This window comes from Seriola aureovittata, chromosome 13 (assembly GCF_021018895.1).
Source record: "Seriola aureovittata isolate HTS-2021-v1 ecotype China chromosome 13, ASM2101889v1, whole genome shotgun sequence".
Classification (NCBI taxonomy): domain Eukaryota; kingdom Metazoa; phylum Chordata; class Actinopteri; order Carangiformes; family Carangidae; genus Seriola; species Seriola aureovittata.
The window spans coordinates 4319909-4346629 of NC_079376.1; the positions used below are offsets into that span (position 1 = coordinate 4319909).

Consider the following 26721-nt stretch of genomic DNA (forward strand, 5'->3'; position numbering starts at 1 on the left):
TGAAACGAGCAAATGTTTTTTGTGGCCCAGGTCTGTTCTTTCTGAGTTCCCACATTAGCATCAATAATTCATAACGCACAGTTTTTCAACCACTACCTTGATTCTTTGCTGTGCGAACACAGACAAACTCACTGTTTCTATTGGTGCTTTTACATGTGGTCACAGTGCAAACAGGACGCCTCATACTGTAAGTTAATGAGCTACATGCTGACTGTATCCGTGACACTAAGTGTGACTAAAGTGAGTATTCCCACATAATGAAACATGACTTGCTGTACTTGGGGTTATCATTAGAAAAATCAGTCTTGTAGCTTCAATGGAACTAATGATTATTTTCATTATCAATCAATCAATCTGTCTGTTCTCAATCTATTGGTTTCTAAAGGAGTACACATAATGCCGATCAGTTTCCCAGTCAACGAAAATGGCTTCAAATGTCCAATCAACAGTTTAAAACCCCAAAATATTCAGTTTACTTTAATATAGAAAAAGAAAAAAGCAGCTAGTCGTCATATTCCCTGACTGTCAGCCTCACAGGACACGAGGACAGGCTGTGGCCGTTGTATTTTGAATTCCCTCTCAACTGAAATCAGCTGAAATCTTCATCATCTTGCCTCCTTGTCCACGATAAGGGGTTCTAAACTAAGTGTACACAGTGTCAAATTAAGTTATGGCTCCATGTCAATACACTGTTTCACCCCCCTCCCCCGCTCCAGTCACCGCTGGAGCCAGAAGCTGACATCGTGATTGTCCTTTGTCCTATTAGGCTGATCAATGAGACTGAACAGAGGAGGGAGGAAGAAGAGGAAGAGGAGGAATAGAAGGAGAACTGAGGGATATGACTGTGTGTGCTGAAGAGGAGGGGGGGGCAGCTCCTCCCATAATTAAGTTAGTGTGCTGCACTGGAGGTCCATGTTTACGGGGCAGGCGAGGGAGTTTCCTTCACTCGGTGGACAGCTCTGAGTGCGGAGAAGGCAGCAGCGAGCTCTCACTCTCTTCTCTGGTTATTTCTGCAACTCATCCCCGGCTGCACTGTGACTGGCTGACTTGCACACACCGGCTAATCCAGGACAAGGCAGGGGGAAGCAGCAGCAGCAGCACCTGCCGAACCCTACGCTGCCACCACCACCTCCACTTTCCCTCCCTCCGTCTCCCCTGCCTGCTTGGCCCAGGACCTCGTCTCTGTTGCCGCCGCCGCCGCCATCATGTGCGACTGTTTTCACCTGGCCTTCCCCAACTGGCACGCCGCCTCCTCAGGGACGGGTGGGCATCGCTTTCTTTCCTCTCTCTGCTCTGTTTTTCCTCTCTCTATGACTCTGTATTTCTGTGCTGCTTTCCCCAGAGCAATTCACTGATTCAGCAGCAGGGTTCAGTAGAGCAGTGGGAGAGGACCCATTTGTGAGTGTATGTGCGTTTGTGAGGAACAGAGACTGTGAGCGAGTTTAAGGCGGATGGTGCTGATGCTGAGCTGTGTTGCTGACCTGCAGTGAGTGCTGGGTGTGTCTGCAGAGTGCAGGGGAGTGTTTGAGGATGTCATCATCGGGGGTTGTCAGGCAGCTGTGCACTTCTCCTCTGTTCCTCCTGCTGTGCGTTTGAAGCAGATGCTGGAAGGCAAACAGACTCAGTTACTGTGGCAGCTCAGTGAAGCAGAAATCGGGATTGCAAAAAATAGTAGCAGAGGGTAACTTCCTCGGGGTAAAGATGAAACAGGCTGGTGAAATGTGGGGGAAAAAAACTATTCCCAAATTTAACCAAAAACCCACAGGTCTGCTTTACAGCTGCAGGCTTTATGTGAAAGAGGAAGAGCTCGCATCGGTGTCAGCTTTACTGCAGTAACTGACAGTTTCTTAAAGTTTAGGATGTTGAAAGCTCTAAAACATCTCTTACTGGTTTGATACATCCCATTAGGAATCTTTAATGATTACAAAAGCAGGGAGTCAGATGGAAATTAGTTGGCACAAATCTTTAGTGTCACATCAAATGGATGTTGAGGATATGTTTGCATAATTTAAACATGTTTACATATACATCTGATCATGTATGTGGGCACAGAACATAGTTACACAGTTTGTGTGAAATTGATTATTAATGTTGAAGCAAATTTCTGGTTATCTTCAAATTATGCTGGAAAAAAATAGATGTGTTACTATTCGTTATGATGAAAGTTTTTGAAATTTGTAAAAATGTATGATTATATTATCATGCAACTTGCCTTTACTGACAACACTGGTTTTAAAAAATTCTGTTGGAAATAGCTTCACGTACACATTTATATGTAATTTATCTGCGTGTTTGCTTTTAGATTTCAGAGCCTAGGTAGATAAAAATCATTGATGCTTTAAGATTTCTTTGGGTTTTAATAGGGCAGGTTTTGTTGTATGTTAATATCAGCAACATGACATGCAGACAATATAAAGTTTAGGCTCAGAAGAAAGTGATATAAACTTATAAACTGTGACTCACTTAACTGCTGAGTTCAAGTACCTAAAATATAATATTGTGTTTCCTCTTAGTTGATGTCATAATGTTATTGTCATTATTGTTATTATATATGATATTAATGACATATTATTGTGTTGGCTGATGTTGATGTACTGTGCTATAAAAGGAGGCAGATATCTGCTGTGTGGTAAATAATTCATTTAAAGATAATGCTGGCTGTGTTTCTCTGTTGCCCCTTCTCATTTATCTCTGGTGCTACTTCTAATTAAACCTGAAGATGTGGAGAGGTTTTTGTTTCTCTGAGAGGCTTCAGGTGACGCTCAAGGTCAGAGAAAGAGAGAACGATAAGAAATGAGAGAGAAAGAGATGGAAAGTTTAGTTTACTGCGAGGAAGTGAGACAGACAGAGGAGCTGAGCTGCTCGGCAGCAACACAGACAGTCCTGATCCATTACAAACCATCAGCCTCAGTCGGACAAATCCTGATCTTAAATCAATATTAAACCACTTGAATAGTTTATATGTGTGGCTGCTATCACTCACTGCAGACCACTTTTAGTGAAGGGAGTCAATCTGAGCATTTGTTCTAACCCTCTTTGAGCATCATGGACATTCCTTTATACCTTTTTTTTTTATTGAAAAGTTTGACATCGGTTTGAGCCGTAGGAGATCTAGGAACTCAATACTATCGCCACCATTTTAAACTAAGTTGCTGCAATTTTGTGTCCTCATATTAGTGAGAGACCTCCCTGAATATCTTTTAGACCATTAGACAACTTAAACCCAGACTAAATGCAGACTAGGAGAATTTTGAATTACTTGCCATCAATTCTTACAAATCAGAATTAAATGAGAAGAAAAACTATTTACACGACTGTAAATACATTAATATTAGTCAACAACTTTGGCAGTAATCACTTAAATAACTTCCTTTTAGCTGAAGACCAAAATCTATCAGATCCTTCTATCAACTAAATGACCACATTTAAATCTGAGAACCTCTGTGCTGCAGGCATACGACACAAAACAAACAAGTGCTTGAAAGCACAGTTCAACTCAGGTGTTGGCCTCTGACCTGATATAATATTGTGTCTCTGTGTTTTTGGTGTAATTGCATGTCGTGGGAATAGAGGCAGATTAAGCTACGAATTCCAGAGCTGTGATGAAACTCGCTGTAAATTCACAGCAGATTAATAGATTGAAAGCATGCGCTTTTACGGTCTCATGTTCATATAATCCATGCAGAAAATCTAATTATTTTCCTTCTCTCAAATCTTATTATAATTTGGATGCAAACAAACAAACTGTCCTCCAGTGAAAGGAGCTTGTGTCTCTCTGTGGCACAAAAAAATGAGCAGAATCCAAATCCAAGAGCACAAATAATGAGCTGTGTTACTTTATATTAGTTTAGTGAAGAAGGGGGGTGGGGGCTCGTAGGTGCTTTTCAACAGGAAATACAAACTGGAGCAGAAGGCGGTTACGTAAGAGATGAGCTGAGGACAGGCAACTAACACAATACAGTTAGGATTTCCAATCAAAAGTAAATCTACACACTGAATTATACTTCTAGGACTGCATCTTTTTGATTTGAGTCAGTGGTGACACAAACGGGAATGCCTGAGCTTCACTGTCATGGCATTGTGTTAACACAGAAAAGTTTATGGTGTCCACAGCAGTGCTGTTTAAAGCAGACAGTCACCGTAGGTTATAAGCCCCATTCCTTGTCATATTAGCAGAACCACTGAGGGATGAGCCACACCCAGATCCAGAGCTGCTGCTGCACCCAAATATGAATCATGCAGGATCTGCACCACCAAAGACTTCAGCATCTACAGCTCCTACTTATATATCTGCAGAATATTGCTGTCAAAGTCAAATTAGAGCATTAGGCAGCAGCTTTTCAAAATATACGATATCTAATCTATGATAAGTCAAATGAGTAAATAGATCTATAAGTGATTTTATTTTTGACAGTTTTAGTCAGCAGTGAGAGTTGTTATCAAGGCCTCTGCAACGCCCTCATGACAAATATTTGAGAAAGGAGGTACTGTATGTTGGGGCAGGAATACTGGACATCCGCCTGAACGAGGTGGCAAATAACATAAGAAATGCATCATCCAATCATGTCTACCAGGGCCTGAACCCTCCATAAAGCTCACTGCACACACTGACTTTATGACGGACTACTACAGCTGCTGCGGCTGTGTACTTGAGACACGGCACATGACAGTTTTTAGCCTTGAGGAACCCTTCGCTCTAATTTAATGAATCCACCTAATTCTGTTCAGCTTAACTTCCTGTTGATACACTGGGCCATTAGTAGCTCCACTTCACTCCACAACTAAAACACAATACTGAATGTACCACTAGCCTAAAGCCTCAAAAGTGTATAATTACTGAAAATAATAATTTTTAAGAATGACAGTATCCTATTTTAAACAAGTAATTTACCATTGAATAGATAGATGCAGATATAATCCCACTTTCAAAACAGGCTGTGTAAAACAAGAGAGAATTCTTTTGAAACTTGTTGGAAAACTTAGAATGAGTTGGACCACAGTTGTCAGATTGAATGTCAATATCTCTGGAGGACCTCATCATGTTTCCTTTCCACTGCACTGTGTCAGTGTCAGACTCTGTCCTGTTCTTCTCCATCTTTGACTGAAACATACAGCACCCATCCTTCTCTTTCTGCACAGGAGACTTTGATCTGTTTGCATTTCAAGAAGCACATTTAAAATAGTTGCTAGTCTGCTCTGCAGCCTGACTGAGTTTTGAGAAAATTCAGTCATAAACCAAAGTCCTGATTGTGAGATGATGTCGGCACTAAATGAAAAGTTCAGGGATCACCAAAGTTAGTACTGTTATTCACCCACATGAATGCGTGAACTGAATTTAATGGAAAACATCTAATATTTTTTGGGATATTTGGCTCAAAATTAAAAGTGTCGGTGGTTTTAGAGCTGAAGTCAGGGTATCACCAAAGTCAGTAGGATTCATCCTCCAGGGAACACTAATATCTGTACAAATGTTCATGCAATCCATCCAACAGTTGTTCAGCTTATTTCAGTTTCAGAGTGTTTGTGCTTTGGTTTATTTATGAGTTGTTAATATGCAAAGACTGATTACTTACAATTGTGCTCAATTAGACAATTAAAAGAACAAAATTTCTCTCTTTAAATTGAAGTCACTTAATCACAGATACTTTTTTAGATGATGTCACAGCCTGGTATTATGACCTTAAACTGTGCATGAGGGCATTTTCAGATTAAAGCAGTTCAAATTTTCATTACATTAGAAACTAGGAAGGGCACTCAGAGAGCACAGACCTCTGCTAAGGCCAGTGTCAAACAACATTCACCCGACTTCAGGGAGAAAAAATCTAATTCAGTAAGCAATCTGCCCCAAAACCTAATGGGTTCTTGCCGGGCCCATGAAACATCCCTCCACCTAGTTTGGTGAAAATTAGCCCAGTACTTTTTGCATAATTCTGCTGACAAATAAACAGACACAGGTGAAAACATAACCTCCTTGGCAGAGTGTAATAAGCAGTTAAAATTAAGAAGGTGTTTAATGTATGAAAAGTAAGAAATATATAATATAATGAATTAATTTATAGTGGCATTAATTCATGAGGAAATTGTAATGAAATGCAAGGTTATCTTAAGTAACATGCCATGGAAAGAGTTAAGTCACTACGAGGACCTTTTAGAAAACACCTAATTCAGTTTGGGAGTGACACAACTTCAGGCAAGGTATGACTGCAACTGAAAAGTGTCCCGCCTCCTTTGTCCATCTGAGGCTGAACAAATCACTTTAGCCACTTTGGAAGTCACACTCACACCAGGAATGTTTAAGGGCAGTTTGGATAACGTGTTGTTGACACCTCGGTTTATTTTCAAGAGTTTATTTCCAAACAACAGCAGCAGCAGGTAGGTGAGATGTTTGATTCCACGGACTGGGCTCTAAACTTCAAACTTTTTTGTTAGTCAAACCTGGTCTGAAAGTCAAGGATGGTGATGACTGTATAAGGATAAACACTTGAGTTAATGTTGAAGGCAGCTTTAAAGACTTCATTATTATGTTTCACAACATGTCTAGACTGCGGTGTGTTCACCCACTGGGAGTACATGGTGTAAATCCTCTTTGTCAGATAAATGTTCCCTGATATTATTATTATTATTATTATCTATAATCACAGCGTCAGAGGAATGTGAGTCTATGATGACAGTGCAGGTTGTGTTTGTTGTATTTTTTTTATAGAGCTATAATGTCATCTGATCTTGAATGATCAATCCTGCGGCAGTGACACACCCTGATACAGTAGGAGGTTTTATAGCATCAGTCTCTTGCCTTAACTGTCTTCTAATGCACTTACACATACTCTTCACATGACACACATTACTGTAAGGCAGTAGGTGGAGTATCAGTGTGGTGGTGAGTTGAGAAACTATATGGTGCTACAGTATATACGCAAGTGTATAGTATTGCAGGATTGTTACATAATTTAAATTTTATAGGAGGAAGTCTTAACCCTGAACTTTAATTGATTTAAATAATTAAAGAAGTTTTGCATCATTTCACTTAGTTTTCTACTTGCTGTAGCTATTTTGATAGAGTCATTGATTTTAACAGCAGCAAAAGAACATTACAACATCTTTAAACAGCTATCAGATTACTTGAGCAGTAAAATGCTTATTACATCCAAACATGTTTTCTGACATATTTTCTAAGTAAAGCCCTTCCACCAATCACATATTGACTGGCTACCCATTATGGACACAAGGATTCACCTGGATACCCATGGTTTTAATTCCACTGCAAAAGTATTTTTAGTTTTATTTATTGTTTTTATTTTTATTTTTTGTCACTGTGAAAGAATTCAACAAATCTTCTCATCCAGCTTCCTTGGGGGATGATGTGATGACGAGTTTCGTGCTTCGTTTACAAAGACCACCATAGTCCTACAACTTATCAGCTACAGTATCTCACGATAGAAAAAGATTAATCAGCAGCTCAGAACATTTTATGTGCAGTGGAAATAATTTGAATCTCAATGTTGAGTGCGACCACCTTTTCTTCAGTAATAGCCTAATTTGCAGTGACAACATAGCATCTGTTGATCAGTGGCTTCTTGATGACATTCATTTATTTGCCAATTAGAGTTAACCCACAGAAAATGTGCAGATGTTGAGAGTTCAAGATCGTGCAACATTATTTCTCCACAACTTTCAAGTTTTATTTTACACCAATCTATCAACTTTAGAATTTCTTATTTTTTAACCCAAATTTTTTGACTACTAACATCTCTAAATGGGCATCCTGAGATAGTTGATCTCACATTGAAAGGGCCTGAATAAAGGGGTAGTTTGAAATGGAATCAAATCAAATAGAGGTCAGGCATAAGAGTGGGTAATAATACTAATCTGACTAACCAGATTCACTTGGAGTCAGACTTTCCCTTTTCGGCAGCCTTAAGGGTCTGAGCCGAGCGGCTGCAGAGTCTAATCTGTGGGTCGATACAGTGGAGCACTTAAAAGACGAAGGAGGCGGCGGGTCCCTGAGGGAATTATTGCCAGGAAGAACTCTAAATAGTCTCATCGCCGGCTCCAGTGTCTCTCTCTCAAAACAACTGTCAGGAGTCAGGCAGGGTGGAAGTCTCAGTTTACTGCTCAGACGATATAGATGCAGATAAACACCAGTGCTTAACATCAGTCTGTTTGAGATAACCCCACAGAGTATAATTTTCATTCTAATAAAATATAATAAAGTGATTACATATTTAATCTTGCTGAATGCATTTTAAGAAGTGTTTGTAAACACATAAGTGTGATTATTTGCCTGAGGTCTTTTTGAAAACCTACACCATGTAGCTGTGGTTGCAGTGAGCAGGCTTTGCTCAGCAGTTCTGTGACTGCCGCTGCTAAAATTACCTAATGCAATTTTTCCATTTAGTCAAGTATTACCATGCAACATAGTTTTGAGATTAAGTTATTCACTTGTGTGAGCAAAGTGTGGAGGAATGAGGCTCTATCATTTACTAAAATAAGCAGCTATCAAATCAGATGTTATTTTGGTATTTAGGTTTTGTCTGTTTTCCGTTTTTGTGAACAGGAGCTGGTCGAAGGCTGAGGGGACCAGAGCCCGGTACTGAGGACGATTCAGTGAGTGAATTCACTGTTGAATTAATGTTTTATTTCGTATGTTTCAGTTTAAAGTCTTCATCAGTCACTATGAGTAGGGAAAATGTTTCTGCATTGGCTTCATTTAACAGAAAAACAATGTGTTAAAAATGCCAGCAATAATTACTTCAATCAAAAATAATTAGTCTTAACTGTCTGCATGTGTTGACTTTTATAGCATCTTAAAGTTCACATTTATTTATTTTATATCAAGCACTGTTTTTATAATCTGTTTGTATGCTTGTTGTTTTTAACAACCTTTGCTGCTACATGAACGGGATACCCCCAGAGATCAATTAATATCAAATTATCATTTGCTAGACTTATTGATGTCATACTATTATTTGCTAATGTACTGTGAAGAGATTTCCAAATTCTAACGTTTAATACACTGAAATGAAAGTTCAGGCTATCAGCAAAGTCATTAGGATTCATCCTCTGGGGACTATTAATGTCTGTAACAAACTTTATGACAATACATATAATTATTTTTTAGTTATTTCACTGTGGTGTTGGACTGACACACCGGCCAGGATCGCCATCCCTGGTAACGCACCACTAATGTGACATTTATTAAATGCCACACAGTGCTGTATTTGGCATAGCAAGGTGTGATCACACTACTTGTGATCCAGTTTTCTCCAAACCTTTGTTTTTCATGCTCAAGTCTTAATATTGTTTTTTGTATTTCAAGTGGCTGAAAGAAGATGAGATGGTGTTTAGGCAAATGAAAAAATGTCTGACTGAAGGTCACTCAAACGTCATTGTATCTCTGAAGTGATAACAACAACTCTTTTGGGAACAGACCATGTAACTGTTTTTGTCTCGACTGACCTCATGTCCTTGTAGATATGTGACGAGCCATCTCAGTTCACAGAGGGAGAGAGACCACGCCCTCAAGGATCATCCCCCGTCGAGGAGTATCCTGAAAAATACACCGACAGTGACAAAGAGGTACAGAGCACTGAACGTACCACTGTGTTAAACAAACACAACAAACCAGGTTACTGGGAGAAACCAGGCTAGGACCATAAATCGGAGAACCTTTTTAAATGCACTTGTATGACCTGGATATAGAGTTAAAATATAAACAGGAGGAATCAGGTTTGTCTCTGTTGATTTCTCACCTCAGCTGGAGAAGCTCGATTTCTTTTTGACATGACATTTAAGAAATCCTGTTACTTCAGAAAGCAGACTATAGCCTGGTTACTTAAACACTTGTAAACAAAACATTGTTTTGCTCCGTGGATAGATAAAATTAGAGATATAAGCTTGTGACCAAGAGAAGCAAGCTTGTGTATTTTGTATTTATGGTCACACAGAGCTGCACATGTCCTAAACTCCCAGTACGAAGAGGACTTTAATGACTGGTGTTGACTGGTGTCTCTGTCAACACATCTTTGATAAAGGAAAAGGTTTTGTTGGCTCCACTCATAGCTTTTTGTTGTGCAAAGCCTGGTAAGTCAAAAGGGAATTATTTTTTGATAAATTGTTCCATTGATTTAGTAATTAATTCCCCTAAAATTAAGAGTTACTAAATTATAACCATACGTCCATTTTTTCTTTTCCCCTCAACACTTGCATTATGGACAGCTTGGATTTAATACAAATTTATTTTGATCTTGGACTGTGATATGTGGATATAGTTTGACAAATGTATGTTGCTGGCCTCGAAGACAGAGAACAGAAGGGGAAATTAAGTACATTAAAAGCACGACATTGCATGAGCTAAGAAGAAGAACTAAATGGGAATTTAAATAAACACAGTGTGTGCACAAATTGGTTTTTTGAGGGTATAATTTATCAACAATTTGTCCATGTAAACTTTTCTGGCTTTCTGTTGCTGTGTCCAATCAGCAGAGTGTGGTGTAAGATTGGACCTCTGATTTGTTTACTGTTACTTTTTGCGATAAGGACCCAGACTCGGCTACTCCCATGTATGAATATGTATAGTATATACAGCGTGTTATCCTTCCCTCTCAGTGTAAATACTTCCAAAGCCTGTTGGAAGTGATGAAATACCTCTGTTGCCTTTTCGGTTTAAATACAGCTGAAGCTCTGATTGCAACATTAATCTTTGTTTCTGTTTTCCTTTTAGTGTGAAGCAGAGCATGACCCACAACACAAAAGTAGGAGTGGAAAGAAAACTAAAAAGTCTGGGCTTGGGTCCATGTTTGAAAAGCGTTCAACTCCAAAGATGAGTAAACTGAAGGTGAGACGTTCCCACCTTCTCCTCTCTGTACTTTATCTGTGAATCCCTCTAGGCTGTGCTGCAGCAGAGAGTGGCACAGCTCAAGGTAAACTGATTATCCTTTCTATTTTGATGTGTTGACAGGAGGTTCACAGCCCTGAGTCTGGGGTGATAGTGAAAACAGCCAAAGATGGATGTGCAGAGGGTCTCATTTATGGCGGAGGGGGGAAAGAGGGGATCTTCATTAAGGAAGTGGTACCAGAATCACCTGCCTCAAAAAGTCTGAAACTGAAAGAGGGTAAGCTAGCAGTTGGAAATGAGAAACTGACATTTTTATCAAATAAAATTAGAATTAAAAATGACTGATCAGAGTGAGAAATGTGGGATTAATAAATGTTGCAACTGGATCCATTGGAAAATCTAAGGTTCTTGTAAGTCATGTATTGTATTATGTTGTATATTTTCCAATTTGAGATTTAAAAAAAATCTCCAGTTTAAAAGTACAACTAAACTAAGTACTAACACTTTTGTCTTTCCGTACAAGTGTCATTATCATAATTTAAGAAAGTTAAAGTCTAATGACTAATCATACTGTAGTTGTTATTTTCATTTTTACCAAATAATGCCACTTCATCACTCATAAAAACAGTTTGGTAGACGGAAAGCCTCGTCATCTAAGTGCTTCTGAAATCTTATTTTCTTATTTACGCAGGTGATCAAGTTCTGAGCGCCACTGTGTATTTTGACAACGTGTCATATGAAGATGCCATTCAGATTATGGAGCACGCTCAGGCTTACAAAGTGAAGCTCTGCCTGAAACGCAAACCAGACATCACAGAGACTGAACCAGCCATGGACTCTGACGTTATCCCTGTAACTATTTTTAAGTTGTCTGCTCAGACTCTTTGTGATGGGGAATGTTTTGGCTAAAACTGACATTTCACATTTCTGTTGCTCAACAGGAGGAAGACCTTTACGCTCCAGAAATGAGGGAGCAAGGAAAAACCAAAAGGCGTGGAGATGCTCGCATTTCATGGCCAAAGTTTCCTTCCTTTGGAAAAGGACGGAAGTCCCGCTTTACAAGGTCTCACAGTTCCTCAGAGGCTGATGAGCAGAGAAAGCTGGAGCTTAGCCCCACCACAAGTGACACAGAGTCACCAATAAAAACTCAGGATGCTCTCAAAGGCAAGAAGAGGCACAAAATGAAGCTTTCTGTTCTGACCAAGAGAGGCCGCATAAGTTCATCTGAAGAGCCGGACACCGACGCACCAACAACTGCGCAGACAAGCGGCGACAATTACCAGACAGCATCAGACATGCTTTCACCTGAATGCCTTGAAAGCCTCTCAGGAGAAACACCCGAAGCCCATCTGACGGAGGATCTGACAGAAGTGGAAGACTTAAGACTTGAGCAAAATGATCAAAAACTGACTGAACCTCAAACTGGCCAACACAAGGTGGAACTCATCAGTATAGACAGCACTTTGAAAACAGCAGATCTAACTGTGGCTATGGCAGATCAAGAAAGCCCCTCTGGTATCAAGTCCCCCAATGAGAAGAAGAAGAAGAAAGAAAGGTCTGAATTAAAAATGAAAATTTTGGGGAAGGATAAATCACACAAGAAAGATGCAAAAGCAAAAGCCTCACCAAAAAGGCTAAAAACGCTGGGGGCAAGTATTGAAATAGCAGATCAACCTGTAAATGAAAATTCTGATGTCATCCCAGGTTTTGAGTTGCGCACAGAACTACAGGGAGATCAGCTACCACTTGATGCCAACACCCAAATAATCAGTAGTGAGAGTTCAAGGGCAAAGTCAGTGACAACACAGATGGAAATGACTGTGCCAAAGGTGGAACTTGATATTACTGATGTCACACTTGTACAAAAATCTCCAAAGAAAAGTGATGAAAAAATAAAGAAAGGCAAGGACATTAAACAAAAACAAGAAAAAAAGACAGGTCCAACATTCAAACTGCCTAAAATAGGCTTGGGTAGCATTGCAACTGAGGAAACTACACAAAAAATGATTGGTAATGTTGAAGAATGTCCAACTAAAACAGAGCAGCTTCAAAGTGAAGGTCCAGAAGTGAAAGAAGATCCTTATGACAAACTGTCTAAAAGCAATCTTTCCAGAACACAACTTCCCAAACGTGAAGACATTGAGATTCCAGGTATGGAGGACAAGTCTGTGAAGACCTCAGTCAAACGAATTAAAGAGCCTAAAGCTATTTTGACAGGACATTATGAGGAAATTCAGTCTGAAACTGTACAAATGTCAATTGATGTGGACAGCGTGAAAGAGGCAGTTTCTAAATTGCCTGGTTTTAAGCTGCCAAAGGTTGACACATCTGGAGTGCCTATTCCTGAAGAAATTACTGTGATAGATGCGAATGCACAAAGAATATCAGTAAAAACACCAACTAAAGTTGTAGATACCAAAACAAAACATGAGGCACACTTCAGTAAGTTTGACATAAATGCCTCTCCAGAAATCTCCAAGACTACAGTCAAACTACCACAGATCACAACTCCTGATTTAACCTCAGATGAACTTTTAACTGAAACCAAGGTGGATTTTAAAAAAAGTGACAAAGAGATGAAAACTGGGGTCTATAACCGAGAAGATATCATAATACCTGGCAAAGAAAGTGCACAAGAAGTAGCCATTCTTCAAGCACAGAAGAAGAAGACAAAGATAACAACACCTAGCCTTGGGATTTCAAAACCAGACATAAGAATCCCGGACATTGGAATTGACTTGCCAAAACAAAATATCTCTGCACAGAAAGGTTATGCAATTAAAGGAGAAAAGACCATATTGCTCCAAGAAGTGACAACATCAAAAACTGAAACAAGGAAAGGCAAGGGGCAGATTGAAGGAGTCATAACTGATGTCAAAATACCTGAAACTGATAGCATTGAATACATTGATTCAGTAGGTGGTTCACCAGCCAAAAAGGATGGTGGTATTAGGCTCACAGGTTTTGGTGTTGATCTTGATGCTACAAAGCCAAAGGCTGACATCTCCTTTTCGGAGATCAGGGGTGAAGTAACAGATGTTGAAGCTGACAAGCATACAATCAAACTGGCTGAATTTGGAGTTTCTCCGGATATCAGCGTAAATGTGCCTGACACAGACATGGATATAAACATTGATGGGGCATATATAAAAATACTTGAAAAAGAGGAAAAAGGTAGCAAGTTTAAAATGCCAAATCTTGGCATATCCATGCCGAAGGTGAAGGGGCCTAAAGTTGATTTCAGCCTTTCAAAAAAAGATGTGACACTACCAGAGGCTAAAGCTGAGGTCAAACTCCTAGAGGCCCCTGAGACTGACATTACTCTTGGAAATGTAGATGTTTCTATTCAAGAGCATAAGATGGAAGTTGAAAAACCTGAGCTGGAAATTAAACCTTTGCAGACTGAAGCTGAACTTGATGGACAAGGAAGCAGGTTCAAGATGCCAAAGCTTGGTATTAAAATGCCCAAAATAAAAGGGCCTGAATTTGATTTACGCTTGTCAAAGAAAAGTATAGATGTTACACTACCAGAATCTAAAGCTGATGGGAAACTCCCAGAAGTCCCAGAGATTGATCCCAGTCTTGGAAATGTAGATGTTTCTATTCCAGCGCAAAAGATGAAGGTCAAAAAGCCTGAACTGGAAATCAAACCTCTGCAAACTGAAGTTGAACTTGATGGACAAGGAAGCAGGTTTAAAATGCCAAAGTTGGGCATCACAATGCCAAAAGTAAAAGGGCCTGAAATCGACTTCAGTTTATCAAAGAAAGACATAGATGTGACACTCCCAGAAGCTAAAGCTGGGGTCAAACTCCCTGATGCCCCTGAGGTTGACATTACTCTCGGGAACACAGATGTTTTTATTCCAGAGAAAAATATAGAGGTTGAAAAACCAAAACTGGAAATCAAACATCTGCAGACGGAAGTTGAACTTGATGGACAAGGAAGCAAATTCAAGATGCCAAAGTTTGGAATTAAAATGCCAAAGTTAAAAGGGCCTGAATTTGATTTAAGCTTACCAAGGAAAGATGTAGATGTCACACTACCAGAGGCTAAAGCTGAAGTCAAACTTCCAGATACCCCTGGGGTTGATGTTACTCTTGGAAGTGTAGATGTTTCAATTCCAGAGCAAAAGCTGGAAGTTGAAAAACCTGAGCTGGAAATGAAACCTTTGCAGATTGAAGCTGAACTTGATGGACAAGGAAGCAAGTTTAAAATGCCAAAGCTTGGTATTAAAATGCCAAAAATAAAAGGGCCTGAATTTGATTTAAGTTTGTCAAAGAAAGATGTAGATGTTATACTACCAGAATTCAAAGCTGAGGGGAAACTTCCAGAAGCCCCTGAGATTGATGCCAGTCTTGGAAATGTAGATGTTTCTATTCCAGCACAAAAGATGAAGGTCAAAAAGCCTGAAATGGATATCAAACCTCCACCGACTAAGGTTGAACTTGATGGACAAGGAAGCAAGTTTAAAATGCCAAAATTTGGAATCACAATGCCAAAAGTAAAAGGGCCTGAAATTGACTTCAGTTTATCAAAGAAAGACATAGATGTGACACTACCAGAAGCTAAAGCTGGGGTCAAACTCCCAGATGCCCATGAGGCTGACATTACTCTTGGGAAAACAGATGTTTCTATTCCAGAGAAAAAGATCGAGGTTGAAAAGCCGGAGCTGGAAATCAAAACTCTTCAGACTGAAGTTGAATTTGATGGACAAGGAAGCAAATTCAAGATGCCAAAGTTTGGAATTAAAATGCCGAAGTTAAAAGGGCCTGAATTTGATTTAAGCTTACCAAGGAAAGATGTAGATGTCACACTACCAGAGGCTAAAGCTGAAGTCAAACTTCCAGATACCCCTGGGGTTGATGTTACTCTTGGAAGTGTAGATGTTTCAATTCCAGAGCAAAAGCTGGAAGTTGAAAAACCTGAGCTGGAAATGAAACCTTTGCAGATTGAAGCTGAACTTGATGGACAAGGAAGCAAGTTTAAAATGCCAAAGTTTGGAATCACAATGCCAAAAGTAAAAGGGCCTGAAATTGACTTCAGCTTGTCAAAGAAAGAAGTAGATTTGACGCTACCAGAGGCCACAGCAGATGTCAAACTCCCTGATGTTGAACTAAAAGATCCCTCTGCTAAAGTGGAAATTAAAACTCCTGAGATTAAAGGTGCAGAGAGGGATATAGAAGGATCACCATCAAAATTTAAAATGCCAACTTTCAAACTACCCAAATTTGGAGCTGCTACTCGAAATGTCAACGTTGAAGTATCTAGCAAAACCAAAGATATTCAAATTCCTGAAACACAGCTGAAATCACCTGAAGGTGTTGCTGTTGACATTACAGCACCCAACATTGATATTGAGGGTCCATCTCTTGATGTGAAAACAACAGCAGCTGAACTTGATGGGAAAGGGAGCAAGTTCAAAATGCCAAAATTTGGGATATCATTGCCAAAAGTAAAAGGTCCCGAAATTGATTTGAGCTTATCAAAGAAAGATGTAGACATGACATTACCTGAAGCAGATGTAAAACTTCCAGATGTTGAACACAAAGAACTTGATGTTAAAGTAGAGGTCAAAGCTCCAGAGATGGCAGTTCACCAACTGCATGTTGAAGGATCACCATCAAAATTTAAGATGCCGACATTCAAACTACCAAAATTTGGAGTTGGTACTCCAAAAGCCTCAGCAGAAGTACCTGATATGGACAAACATGTAAAAATCGATGGAGCTGACATTAACATCCCTGATGAGGGGTCTGCTATTAAAATTGCAGCACCCAGCATTGACATTGAGGGTCCTTCAATAGATCTGAAAACCACAGTAACTGAACAGGACGGAAAAGGAAGCAAATTTAAAATGCCACATTTTGGGTTCTCTATGCCAAAGGTAAAAGGACCTAAAATTGATTTAAGCCTGCCAAAGAAAGATGTAGATGTAACATTACCAGAGGCTAAAGCTGATGTCAAACTTCCAGAGGTTGATCTTGGTAAAGTAGAGGTTTCCATTCCACAGGTTAAGATGGAAGTTCCAGAGGCTAAAGCTGAAGTCAAACTTCCAGAAGCGCCTAAAATAGCTGTGGAGATGAAACCACCTGAGTGTGAGGCAGAAATGGATGGACATGGTGGAAAGTTTAAAATACCAAAGTTTGGTATCAAAATGCCAAAGGTAAAAGGGCCTGAATTTGATTTAAGCTTACCAAAGAAAGATGTAGATTTCAAATTACCAGAGACTAAAGCTGATGTCAAACTCCCAGAGGCTGATCTAGGAAAAGTAGATGTTTCAATCTCAGAAGCAAAGATTGAGGTTAAAAAACCTAAAGTGGAAATTCAGTCTCTGCAGACTGAAGGTGAACTTGATGGCCAAGGAGAAAAGTTCAAAATGCCAAAGTTTGGAATTAAAATGCCAAAGTTAAAAGGACCTGAATTTGATTTAAGCTTATCAAAGAAAGATGTTGATACCAGACTACCGCAGGTCAGAGCTGATGTAAAACTCCCAGATGCCCCTAAGGCTGATGTCACTTTTGAAAGTGTAGATGTTTCTATTCCAGAACAGAGGATGGAAATTGAAAAACCTGAGCTGGAAATTAAACCTTTGCAGACTGAAGTTGAACTTGAAGGTCAGGGTAGCAAGTTCAAAATGCCAAAGTTTGGAATGTCGATGGAAAAGGTAAAGGGACCTGAATTTCATCTAGGCTTCTCAAAGAAAGATGTGGATATCATGCTACCAGAAACCAAAGCAGATGTCAACTTCCCTGATGTTGATCTAAAAAAACCTTCTGCTGAAGTGGAAATTAAAGCTCCTGAAATTGATGGTACAGAGGGATCACCTTCAAAATTTAAAATGCCAAATTTCAGTTTCTCTATGCCAAAAGTCAAAGGGCCTGATATAGATTTAAGCTTATCAAAGAAACATGCAGATATCACATTACCAGACACTAAAGCTGAGGTCAAACTCCCAGAAGCCCCTAAAATTGATGTCAGTGTTGGAAAGGCAGAAGTTTTGATACCCGAGGCAAATGTGGAAGTTAAAAAACCTGAGGTGCAAATCAGACATTTGCAAACTGATGTGGAACTTGAAGGACAAGGAGGCAAGTTCAAAATGCCAAAATTTGGAATCTCAATGCCAAAAGTAAAAGGACCTGAATTTGATTTAAGCTTCTCAAAGAAAGATATAGATGTGACACTTCCGGAAGCCAAAGCAGAAGTCAAACTCCCTGACGTTGAACTCCAAAGCCCTTCTGCTAAAGTGGAAATGAAACCTTCTGGGACTGAAGCTAAGTTAGGTCATGTGGAAGGATTGCCATCAAAATTCAAGATGCCAACATTCAAATTACCTAAATTTGGAGCTGCCACTCCAAATGTAAGTGTGGAGGTACCTGATATGGACAAAGACATAAAAGTTGATACAGCTGGGTTGAAAATACCTAAAGACAGTGCTGCAGTTGATATTGCAGCACAGAATGTTGATATTAAGGGTCCATCTCTTGATGTGAAAATGTCAGGAACTGAAGGTGAGGGAAAAGGAAGTAAGTTTAAAATGCCAAAGTTTGGAGTGTCATTGCCAAAAGTACACGGGCCTGAAATTGATTTAAGCTTATCCAAGAAAGATGTAGGTGTCAAATTACCAGAGGCTAAGGCTGAGGTTAAACTCCCAGAAGGTCCTGAAATTGATGTTAATCTTGAAAATGTAGATGTTTCAATTCCAGAAGCAAAAATGGAGGTTCAAAAACCTGAACTGGAGTTACAATCTGAAGTTGAACTTGACAGACAAGGAAGCAAGTTCAAAATGCCTAAGTTTGGAATCTCAATGCCAAAAGTAAAAGGACCTGAAATTGATTTCAGCTTATCAAAGAAAGATGTTGACATCACACTACCAGAAGGCAAAGCAGAAGTCAATCTCCCTGACGTTGAACTCCAAGACCCTTCTGCTAAAGTGGAAATTAAACCTTCTGGGACTGAAGCTAAGTTAGGTCATGTGGAAGGATCGCCATCAAAATTCAAGCTGCCAACATTCAAATTACCTAAATTTGGAGCTGCCACTCCAAATGTCAGTGTGGAGGTACCTGATATGGACAAAGACATAAAAGTTGATAGAGCTGGGATGAAAATACCTAAAGACAGTGCTGCAGTTGATATTGCAGCACAGAATGTTGATATTAAGGGTCCATCTCTTGATGCGAAAATGTCAGGAACTGAAGGTGAGGGAAAAGGAAGTAAGTTTAAAATGCCAAAGTTTGGAGTGTCATTGCCAAAAGTACACGGGCCTGAAATTGATTTAAGCTTATCCAAGAAAGATGTAGGTGTCAAATTACCAGAGGCTAAGGCTGAGGTTAAACTCCCAGAAGGTCCTGAAATTGATGTTAATCTTGAAAATGTAGATGTTTCAATTCCAGAAGCAAAAATGGAGGTTCAAAAACCTGAACTGCAGTTACAATCTGAAGTTGAACTTGACAGACAAGGAAGCAAGTTCAAAATGCCTAAGTTTGGAATCTCAATGCCAAAAGTAAAAGGACCTGAAATTGATTTCAGCTTATCAAAGAAAGATGTTGACATCACACTACCAGAAGGCAAAGCAGAAGTCAATCTCCCTGACGTTGAACTTCAAGACCCTTCTGCTAAAGTGGAAATTAAACCTTCTGGGACTGAAGCTAAGTTAGGTCATATGGAAGGATCGCCATCAAAATTCAAGCTGCCAACATTCAAATTACCTAAATTTGGAGCTGCCACTCCAAATGTCAGTGTGGAGGTACCTGATATGGACAAAGACATAAAAGTTGATACAGCTGGGATGAAAATACCTAAAGACAGTGCTGCAGTTGATATTGCAGCACAGAATGTTGATATTAAGGGTCCATCTCTTGATGTGAAAATGTCAGGAACTGAAGGTGAGGGAAAAGGAAGTAAGTTTAAAATGCCAAAGTTTGGAGTGTCATTGCCAAAAGTACACGGGCCTGAAATTGATTTAAGCTTATCCAAGAAAGATGTAGGTGTCAAATTACCAGAGGCTAAGGCTGAGGTTAAACTCCCAGAAGGTCCTGAAATTGATGTTAATCTTGAAAATGTAGATGTTTCAATTCCAGAAGCAAAAATGGAGGTTCAAAAACCTGAACTGGAGTTACAATCTGAAGTTGAACTTGACAGACAAGGAAGCAAGTTCAAAATGCCTAAGTTTGGAATCTCAATGCCAAAAGTAAAAGGACCTGAAATTGATTTCAGCTTATCAAAGAAAGATGTTGACATCACACTACCAGAAGGCAAAGCAGAAGTCAATCTCCCTGATGTTGAACAAAAAGAACCTTCTGCTAAAGTGGAGGTTAAATCTCCTGAGATCGAAGCTCAGTTAAGCAGTGCAAAAGGTTCACCATCAAAATTTAAACTGCCCACATTCAAATTCCCCAAATTTGGAGTTGCCACTCCAAATGTCAGTGCTGAAGTACCTGATACAGACAAAGAAATCCAAATTGATGGAGCTCACATGCACATATCTGCACCACACACAGATGTTCACGTACCAGAAGTTAAAGCAGAGGTCTATCTGCCAGATGTTGAAGTCAAAGAGCCTTCGGGGGCTTTTGTGATAGAGCAACAGCCAGGTGTTGAGGTGGATGCAAAACTGAAAAAGCCAAGGTTTTCACTGCCCAGGTTTTCTTTTTCAAAACCAAATGTTAAGGCCCCAGAAGTTGATGTCAGTCCTCAGGATATAAATGTTGCAATTCCAGAGGGAAAAGTGGAAGTGAAAGGAGGGGAAGTGGAAATAAAAGCACTGGAAGGTGAAGCAGAAGTTGACGGGCAAGGAAACAAGTTTAAAATGCCAAAGTTTGGAATCACAATGCCAAAGGCAACAGGGCCTGAAATTAATTTAAGTTTATCAAAGAAAGATGTTGACATCACACTACCAGAAGGCAAAGCAGAAGTCAATCTCCCTGATGTTGAACAAAAAGAACCTTCTGCTAAAGTGGAGGTTAAATCTCCTGAGATCGAAGCTCAGTTAAGCAGTGCAAAAGGTTCACCATCAAAATTTAAACTGCCCACATTCAAATTCCCCAAATTTGGAGTTGCCACTCCAAATGTCAGTGCTGAAGTACCTGATACAGACAAAGAAATCCAAATTGATGGAGCTCACATGCACATATCTGCACCACACACAGATGTTCACGTACCAGAAGTTAAAGCAGAGGTCTATCTGCCAGATGTTGAAGTCAAAGAGCCTTCGGGGGCTTTTGTGATAGAGCAACAGCCAGGTGTTGAGGTGGATGCAAAACTGAAAAAGCCAAGGTTTTCACTGCCCAGGTTTTCTTTTTCAAAACCAAATGTTAAGGCCCCAGAAGTTGATGTCAGTCCTCAGGATATAAATGTTGCAATTCCAGAGGGAAAAGTGGAAGTGAAAGGAGGGGAAGTGGAAATAAAAGCACTGGAAGGTGAAGCAGAAGTTGACGGGCAAGGAAACAAGTTTAAAATGCCAAAGTTTGGAATCACAATGCCAAAGGCAACAGGGCCTGAAATTAATTTAAGTTTATCAAAGAAAGATGTAGATGTGACATTACCAGAAGCCGAAGCCAAAGTCAAACTACCTGATGTTGAACTGAAAGAACCCTCTGCTGAAGTGGAAATCAACCCGCCTGATATCAAAGTTGTGACAAAGGATGCAGAAGGATCACCATCAAAATTTAAGATGCCAACATTCAAATTACCAAAATTTGGAGTTGGCACTCCAAGTTCCACTGTAGAAGTACCTGTTATGGACAAAGACATCAACATTGATGGAGATGAAGAGGTTCTTGCAGTTACCATTGCAGCACCCAGCACTGATACTCAAGCCCCATCAATAGATATAAAAACTACAGGAACTGAACGTGAAGGAAAAGGGAGCAGGTTTAAACTGCCAAGTCTCGGCTTTTCTGGGCCTCATGTGAAAGGGCCTGATGTTGATTTAAGCCTATCAAAGAAAGATGCAGATGTGACACTGCCAGAAGTCAAAGCTGATGTTCAACTTCCTGATGTTGACCTAAAAGAACCTTCAGCCAACATGGAAATTAAAGCTCCTGGAATTGAAGTTCAGACAAGTAATGTTGAAGGATCACCATCTAAGTTTAAAATGCCAACATTCAAATTACCAAAATTTGGGGCTCCCACTCCACAGATCAGTGTGGAAGGACCTGATGTGGACAGAGACATTAAATTGACTGGAGCAGACTTAAACTTACCGGAAGCAAAAGCTGGAGTCAAACTTCCTGATGTTGAAATCAAAGAGCCTGTGATTTCAGTTTCAGTATCAGAGGCACCAATGGCAGAGGGTGATGCAACTGCAAGAAAGACAAGCTGGACATTGCCAAAATTTTCATTTTCAAAGACAAGCATTAAGAGCCCTGAGGTTGATGTCAACTTTGATACCCCAAAGGTTGATGTTACACTACCAGAGGCCAAAACAGAAATACAACCTCCAGATATTGACATCAAAGAATCCTCAAGTATTTCAGTAGAGGGGAAACCTACTACAGACCTTGATGCCAAATTGAAAAAGCCAAGGTTTTCATTGCCCAAATTTTCATTCTCAAAGCAAAGTACAAAAGAGCTTGAAGTTGATGCCAGTCTCCCAGAAGTTGATGTTTCTCTTCCAGAAGTAAATGTGGAAGTCAAACCACCCGAAGTAGAGCTTAAGCCACCAGAGGGTGGTGTAGAATTAGATGGGCATGAAAGCAAGTTTAAAATGCCAAGGTTTGGCATCTCAATGCCAAAAGTAAAAGGACCTGAATTTGATTTAAGCATCTCAAAGAAAGATGCAGATGTGACAGAACACAAGGCTAAAGCTGAGGTTGAAATCCCAGAAGCTCCTAAAATTGCTGTGGATGTGAAACCATTGGAGTGTGAAACAGAAGTAGATGGGCAAGGGAGCAAGTTCAAAATTCCTAAGTTTGGAATCACAATGCCAAAAGTTAAAGGACCTGAAATAGATTTGAGCTTGTCAAAGAAAGATATAGATGTCAAACTCCAAGAAGCCAAAGCAGAAGTTCAGCTTCCAGATGTTAAAACAAAACAACTGTCTGGCAAAGTGGAAATGAAGGCTCCTGAGATCGAAGCTCAAGCAGGTAATGTGGAAGCATCAGCATCAAAACTTAAAATGCCAACATTCACATTACCCAAATTTGGAGCTGCTACTCCAAAGGTCAGTGTGCAAGTACCTGATGTGGACAAAGAGGACAAAGACATTGAAATTGATGGTGCAAAGCTGCAAACACCTAAAGAGGGCGCTACGTTGGATGTCACAGCACCCAGCATTGACACTGAAGGCCTGTCTGTAGATGTAAAAGCTAAAGGAAGTGAACTTGAGGTATCAGGAAGCAAGTTTAAAATGCCACATTTTGGCATCTCAAAGCCCAAAGTTAAAGGACCCGAAATCGATTTAACTTTATCAAAGAAAAGTGTAGATGTCACACAGCCAGAAGTTAAAGCTGAAGTCATACTGCCTAGTGTTGAAGTCAAAGAACCTGAAGGTGACATTTCAGTGCCTGATACACCTACAGTTGAGTTTGAAGCCAAGATGAAACGACCAAACTGGACATTTCCAAAATTTTCATTTTCGAGAACAGGTGGTAAATCCCCTGATGTTGATGTCAACTTTGAAACACCCAAAGCTGATGTTACATCACCAAAGGCAAAAGCAGAGGTCTCTGTACCAGATGTTGAAGTCAAAGGACCTTCAGGGGTTATTTCAATGGAAGAGCCATCTGCTGCAGAACTTGATGCAAGCTTGAAAAAAACTAAATTTTCATTACCTAAATTTTCTTTTTCAAAGACAAGTGTTACAGTACCTGAAGTCAGTGCTGAGCCTCCACATGTTGATGTTTCTCTTCCAGAGGGAGAAGTAAAAGTCAAGCAACCTGCAATGGAAATGAAAGCTCCTGAGCTTGAAGCTGAACATGATGTACAAGGAACCAAATTTAAATTGCCAAAGTTTGGCATTGCACTACCAAAAGTAAAAGGACCTGAAGTCGATTTAAATGCATCACCGAAAGACATAAATGTCACACTGCCAGAAGTTAAAGCAGAGATCAAACTCCCAGAAGTTCAAGTCAAGGAATCTTTGGTTAGTGTGGAGACTGAAGGAAAATCAAAAGATGGTGGAGGATCACCATTAAAATTTAAAATGCCAACACTGCAAATGCCGAAATTAGGAGGTGCTACCTATGATGTCACTGTAGAATCTGAAACTGATGGAGCTAAACTTAAGGAGGATGTTGCTGTCAACATCAAAGGTCCAAGTGTTGATATTAAAACTGATATGTCCAAAACAGCAATATCAGATTCTGAAACCCCAAAGACTGAGACTGATGGTGTGGGTCAGGTATCTCCAAGTAAATTCAAACTGCCATCTTTTAAAATGCCAAAGCTGAGTTTCTCAAGACCCAAACCTGAAGATGAACATGTCCCTGGTGATGATGAGCGCAAAGATGATCAGCTGAAAATGGAAATTGAGCCACAAGAAGAGATTAAATCACCAAAGTTAACTTTGACATCATTTGGTGAGCTCCTCAAAAACATCGATGTTGAATTTGATGTTTCAAAAACAGACAAAGGGGAAGAAAATCTTGAAACCTTAAAAGGAGTTCATGAAACAAGTGAATCCAGTGGAAAGCAGATAACAGATAAGAAGCAAGATACTACTAAAAGTCCTGAGAGGACAGGTTGGTTTAAATTCCCCAAGTTTGGACTTTCCTCCCCATCAGAACTTGCCAAGATTTCTGAAAAAGATGAGCGCAAGGATGAAAAAAGCCCAGTAGGAGAAACAGGGGATGAGGAAATAAGCCCCACCTGCTCTGTCCAGTCATCTGATGCCTTTGCTGATATTAGCTCTGCAATGACAAGTGAGCATGTTGGTCTGTCCTTATCTTCTCCAACCAAGGTTACTGTCAAGTACTCTGGTCCTGATGTTACTTCAGGGTTTGGAGAGATACACAGTAACATCATTACCTCCACCACAAGTACTGGACTGATCTCGGTTGAGCCCAACTTGCCTGAGAAAATCACCATTCTGTCATCTGGCGTTTCTTCTTCATCAGAAGACACACTCAGACTCGAATCTGGAAAAATACATGTCATTACATCAAATATACAAGCAACCCCTGAAGCACAGCATGCCAAGCTAGTGACTGCTGTTCAAGTCCAATCAGCTGGAGGCCTTCCCCTAGAATCAGAGGCTAACAAAGCTGCGTCATGGACTGTTGAAGAGTCACAAAGCAGCAAGAGCTCGATCTTTGGGAGGTACTTCACAAGGGAAACATCAAGTGAAAGAAGTGAAAGCAAAGAAACAATTGTTATAACTAAACAAATTACACACTCTTCGGAGCCCATCTCAGGTGAGACTGCCTCATCCATACAACGACTGAGAGACTCTGTGCACTCTGAGAAAATGAGGTTCTTTGATGGAGCTGAGAAGTGAAATAACTTGATGCAAATTATGTCTAAAGATACAGTACAATCCATGGCTGGTGGGTTATGAATTTCACTGGTCATAGTCATGTGAGAGGAAAGCGAGAGAGGCAGAGAGAAAAAACATGCTTTCAACTGGAAAAGGTAGCTTCACTTACCAATCATAGTAAAGAATTTGTCAATCTTCAGGTGTTAACCTCGATCTCTGGTTGCATGTTGTTGACCTACAAAGAGATGGATTCATGTAATTCACACTGACAATGTGATCAAGTTGTTAATAAGCTGTGTAACTGAGTGCCCTTACTGCAAATTATGACAGGGCTTCAACAAATATCTTTGCTTATGGTACAGAACTAAAGTAAGCCATGTGTTTTGCCTATCAAAACTTATCATTATCTTTGTCGTTTCATAGTTTTTAAATGTACAATATCTCTTATTAATCAGATGATAACCACCAGTGCATTTGATTCAAGAACGATTGGTGTAGAAATCTGAACAAGACTGCTGCAAAAATCAATCAATGTTACTGACATTCCAAAATATTTTTACTGTAATTTCACTGTAAAGTTTACAGTAGAGAACACCTTCAATACAACCGTGCAGTATATGTCACAAAAATGAATATATATCACCAAGATGTTCTTGTTGCTGTAGCTAAAATGTAAAGAAACAATAGCAATGCAAAGCTGAAATGAAACGCTTATGATCAAACAGCAAATGTACTGCTGCAACTATATTTTTAGTAATACTTTGCTACTTAGAACCTAATTTGCTACAATAAAATTATTATATCATGTTTTTTTTCAATATCACTGTACAAAGTGGGAATATTGAACGGGCTGTGTAAATAGCTTTTAATGACCTTTGGAGTTTTATTTGATTACTGCTCCTGTTTGTATTCTAATAGGCTTTAACTCAACATGTTTGCAAAGATATACACAATAAATAAATATTATAATATGCAAAAAATGTGTCTGAACCTGATGACGACAGATCTGTATTTTAGGGCAGTGGTCTGATAGCTTTGTTGCCTTGGACCGCAGTTTAACTGGAGTGGGATTTTTTTTTTTTTCTCTGTTTAGTCCATTTTGTTTCATTTATGGAAATAGATCAAATTCTGTGAAATTTGAGTTCACCAATTATAGAATAACACATACCTATTAGTGCTACCAATACCAAATAAGGTCAAAGTGGGCTAACATTATTGAGAAAAATATTCAACATAAGCTTATGATCTACTGACAACACAACATTGACATGGGGAGCATAACACGTGTATTTGCACACTAGAGGGAGACACAGTTCACAAGTATATCTGTACTAACACTGTGTTCTTGGGATGAAATAAACGGTCAGAAAATGTGAATTATCTGTATAACACGGTGAAACTTCCTTGTGCTAGCTTAATGACAAAATCAGTGTGTTTCCTCATCCACAAAGGTATAAAGTAACTAAATACATT

At 39.6% G+C, this 26721-nt stretch overlaps 1 protein-coding gene and 1 long non-coding RNA gene across 2 annotated transcripts in view; one reads left to right on the top strand and one right to left on the bottom strand.

The window, feature by feature from the left end:
* The window catches only part of LOC130180395 (uncharacterized), a 29687-nt gene extending 4202 nt beyond the window's left edge, over nucleotides 1–25485 (bottom strand). Inside the window, exons 1-3 of the long non-coding RNA XR_008829398.1 lie at nucleotides 25418–25485; nucleotides 9457–9547; nucleotides 1482–1604 (exon numbers count right to left, since the gene is read on the bottom strand). This is a non-coding gene — a long non-coding RNA (uncharacterized LOC130180395). The remainder of the gene's footprint in view (nucleotides 1–1481; nucleotides 1605–9456; nucleotides 9548–25417) is intronic.
* LOC130180394 (neuroblast differentiation-associated protein AHNAK-like) lies at nucleotides 603–26228 on the top strand. The gene is made up of 7 exons (XM_056393898.1): nucleotides 603–1263; nucleotides 8555–8604; nucleotides 9472–9576; nucleotides 10721–10834; nucleotides 10958–11111; nucleotides 11526–11686; nucleotides 11776–26228. The coding sequence occupies exons 1-7, from the start codon at nucleotides 1206–1208 to the stop codon at nucleotides 25267–25269; spliced, it is 14136 nt and encodes a 4711-aa protein (XP_056249873.1). The 5' UTR covers nucleotides 603–1205; the 3' UTR covers nucleotides 25270–26228.
* The last annotated feature ends 493 nt before the right edge of the window (nucleotides 26229–26721 follow it).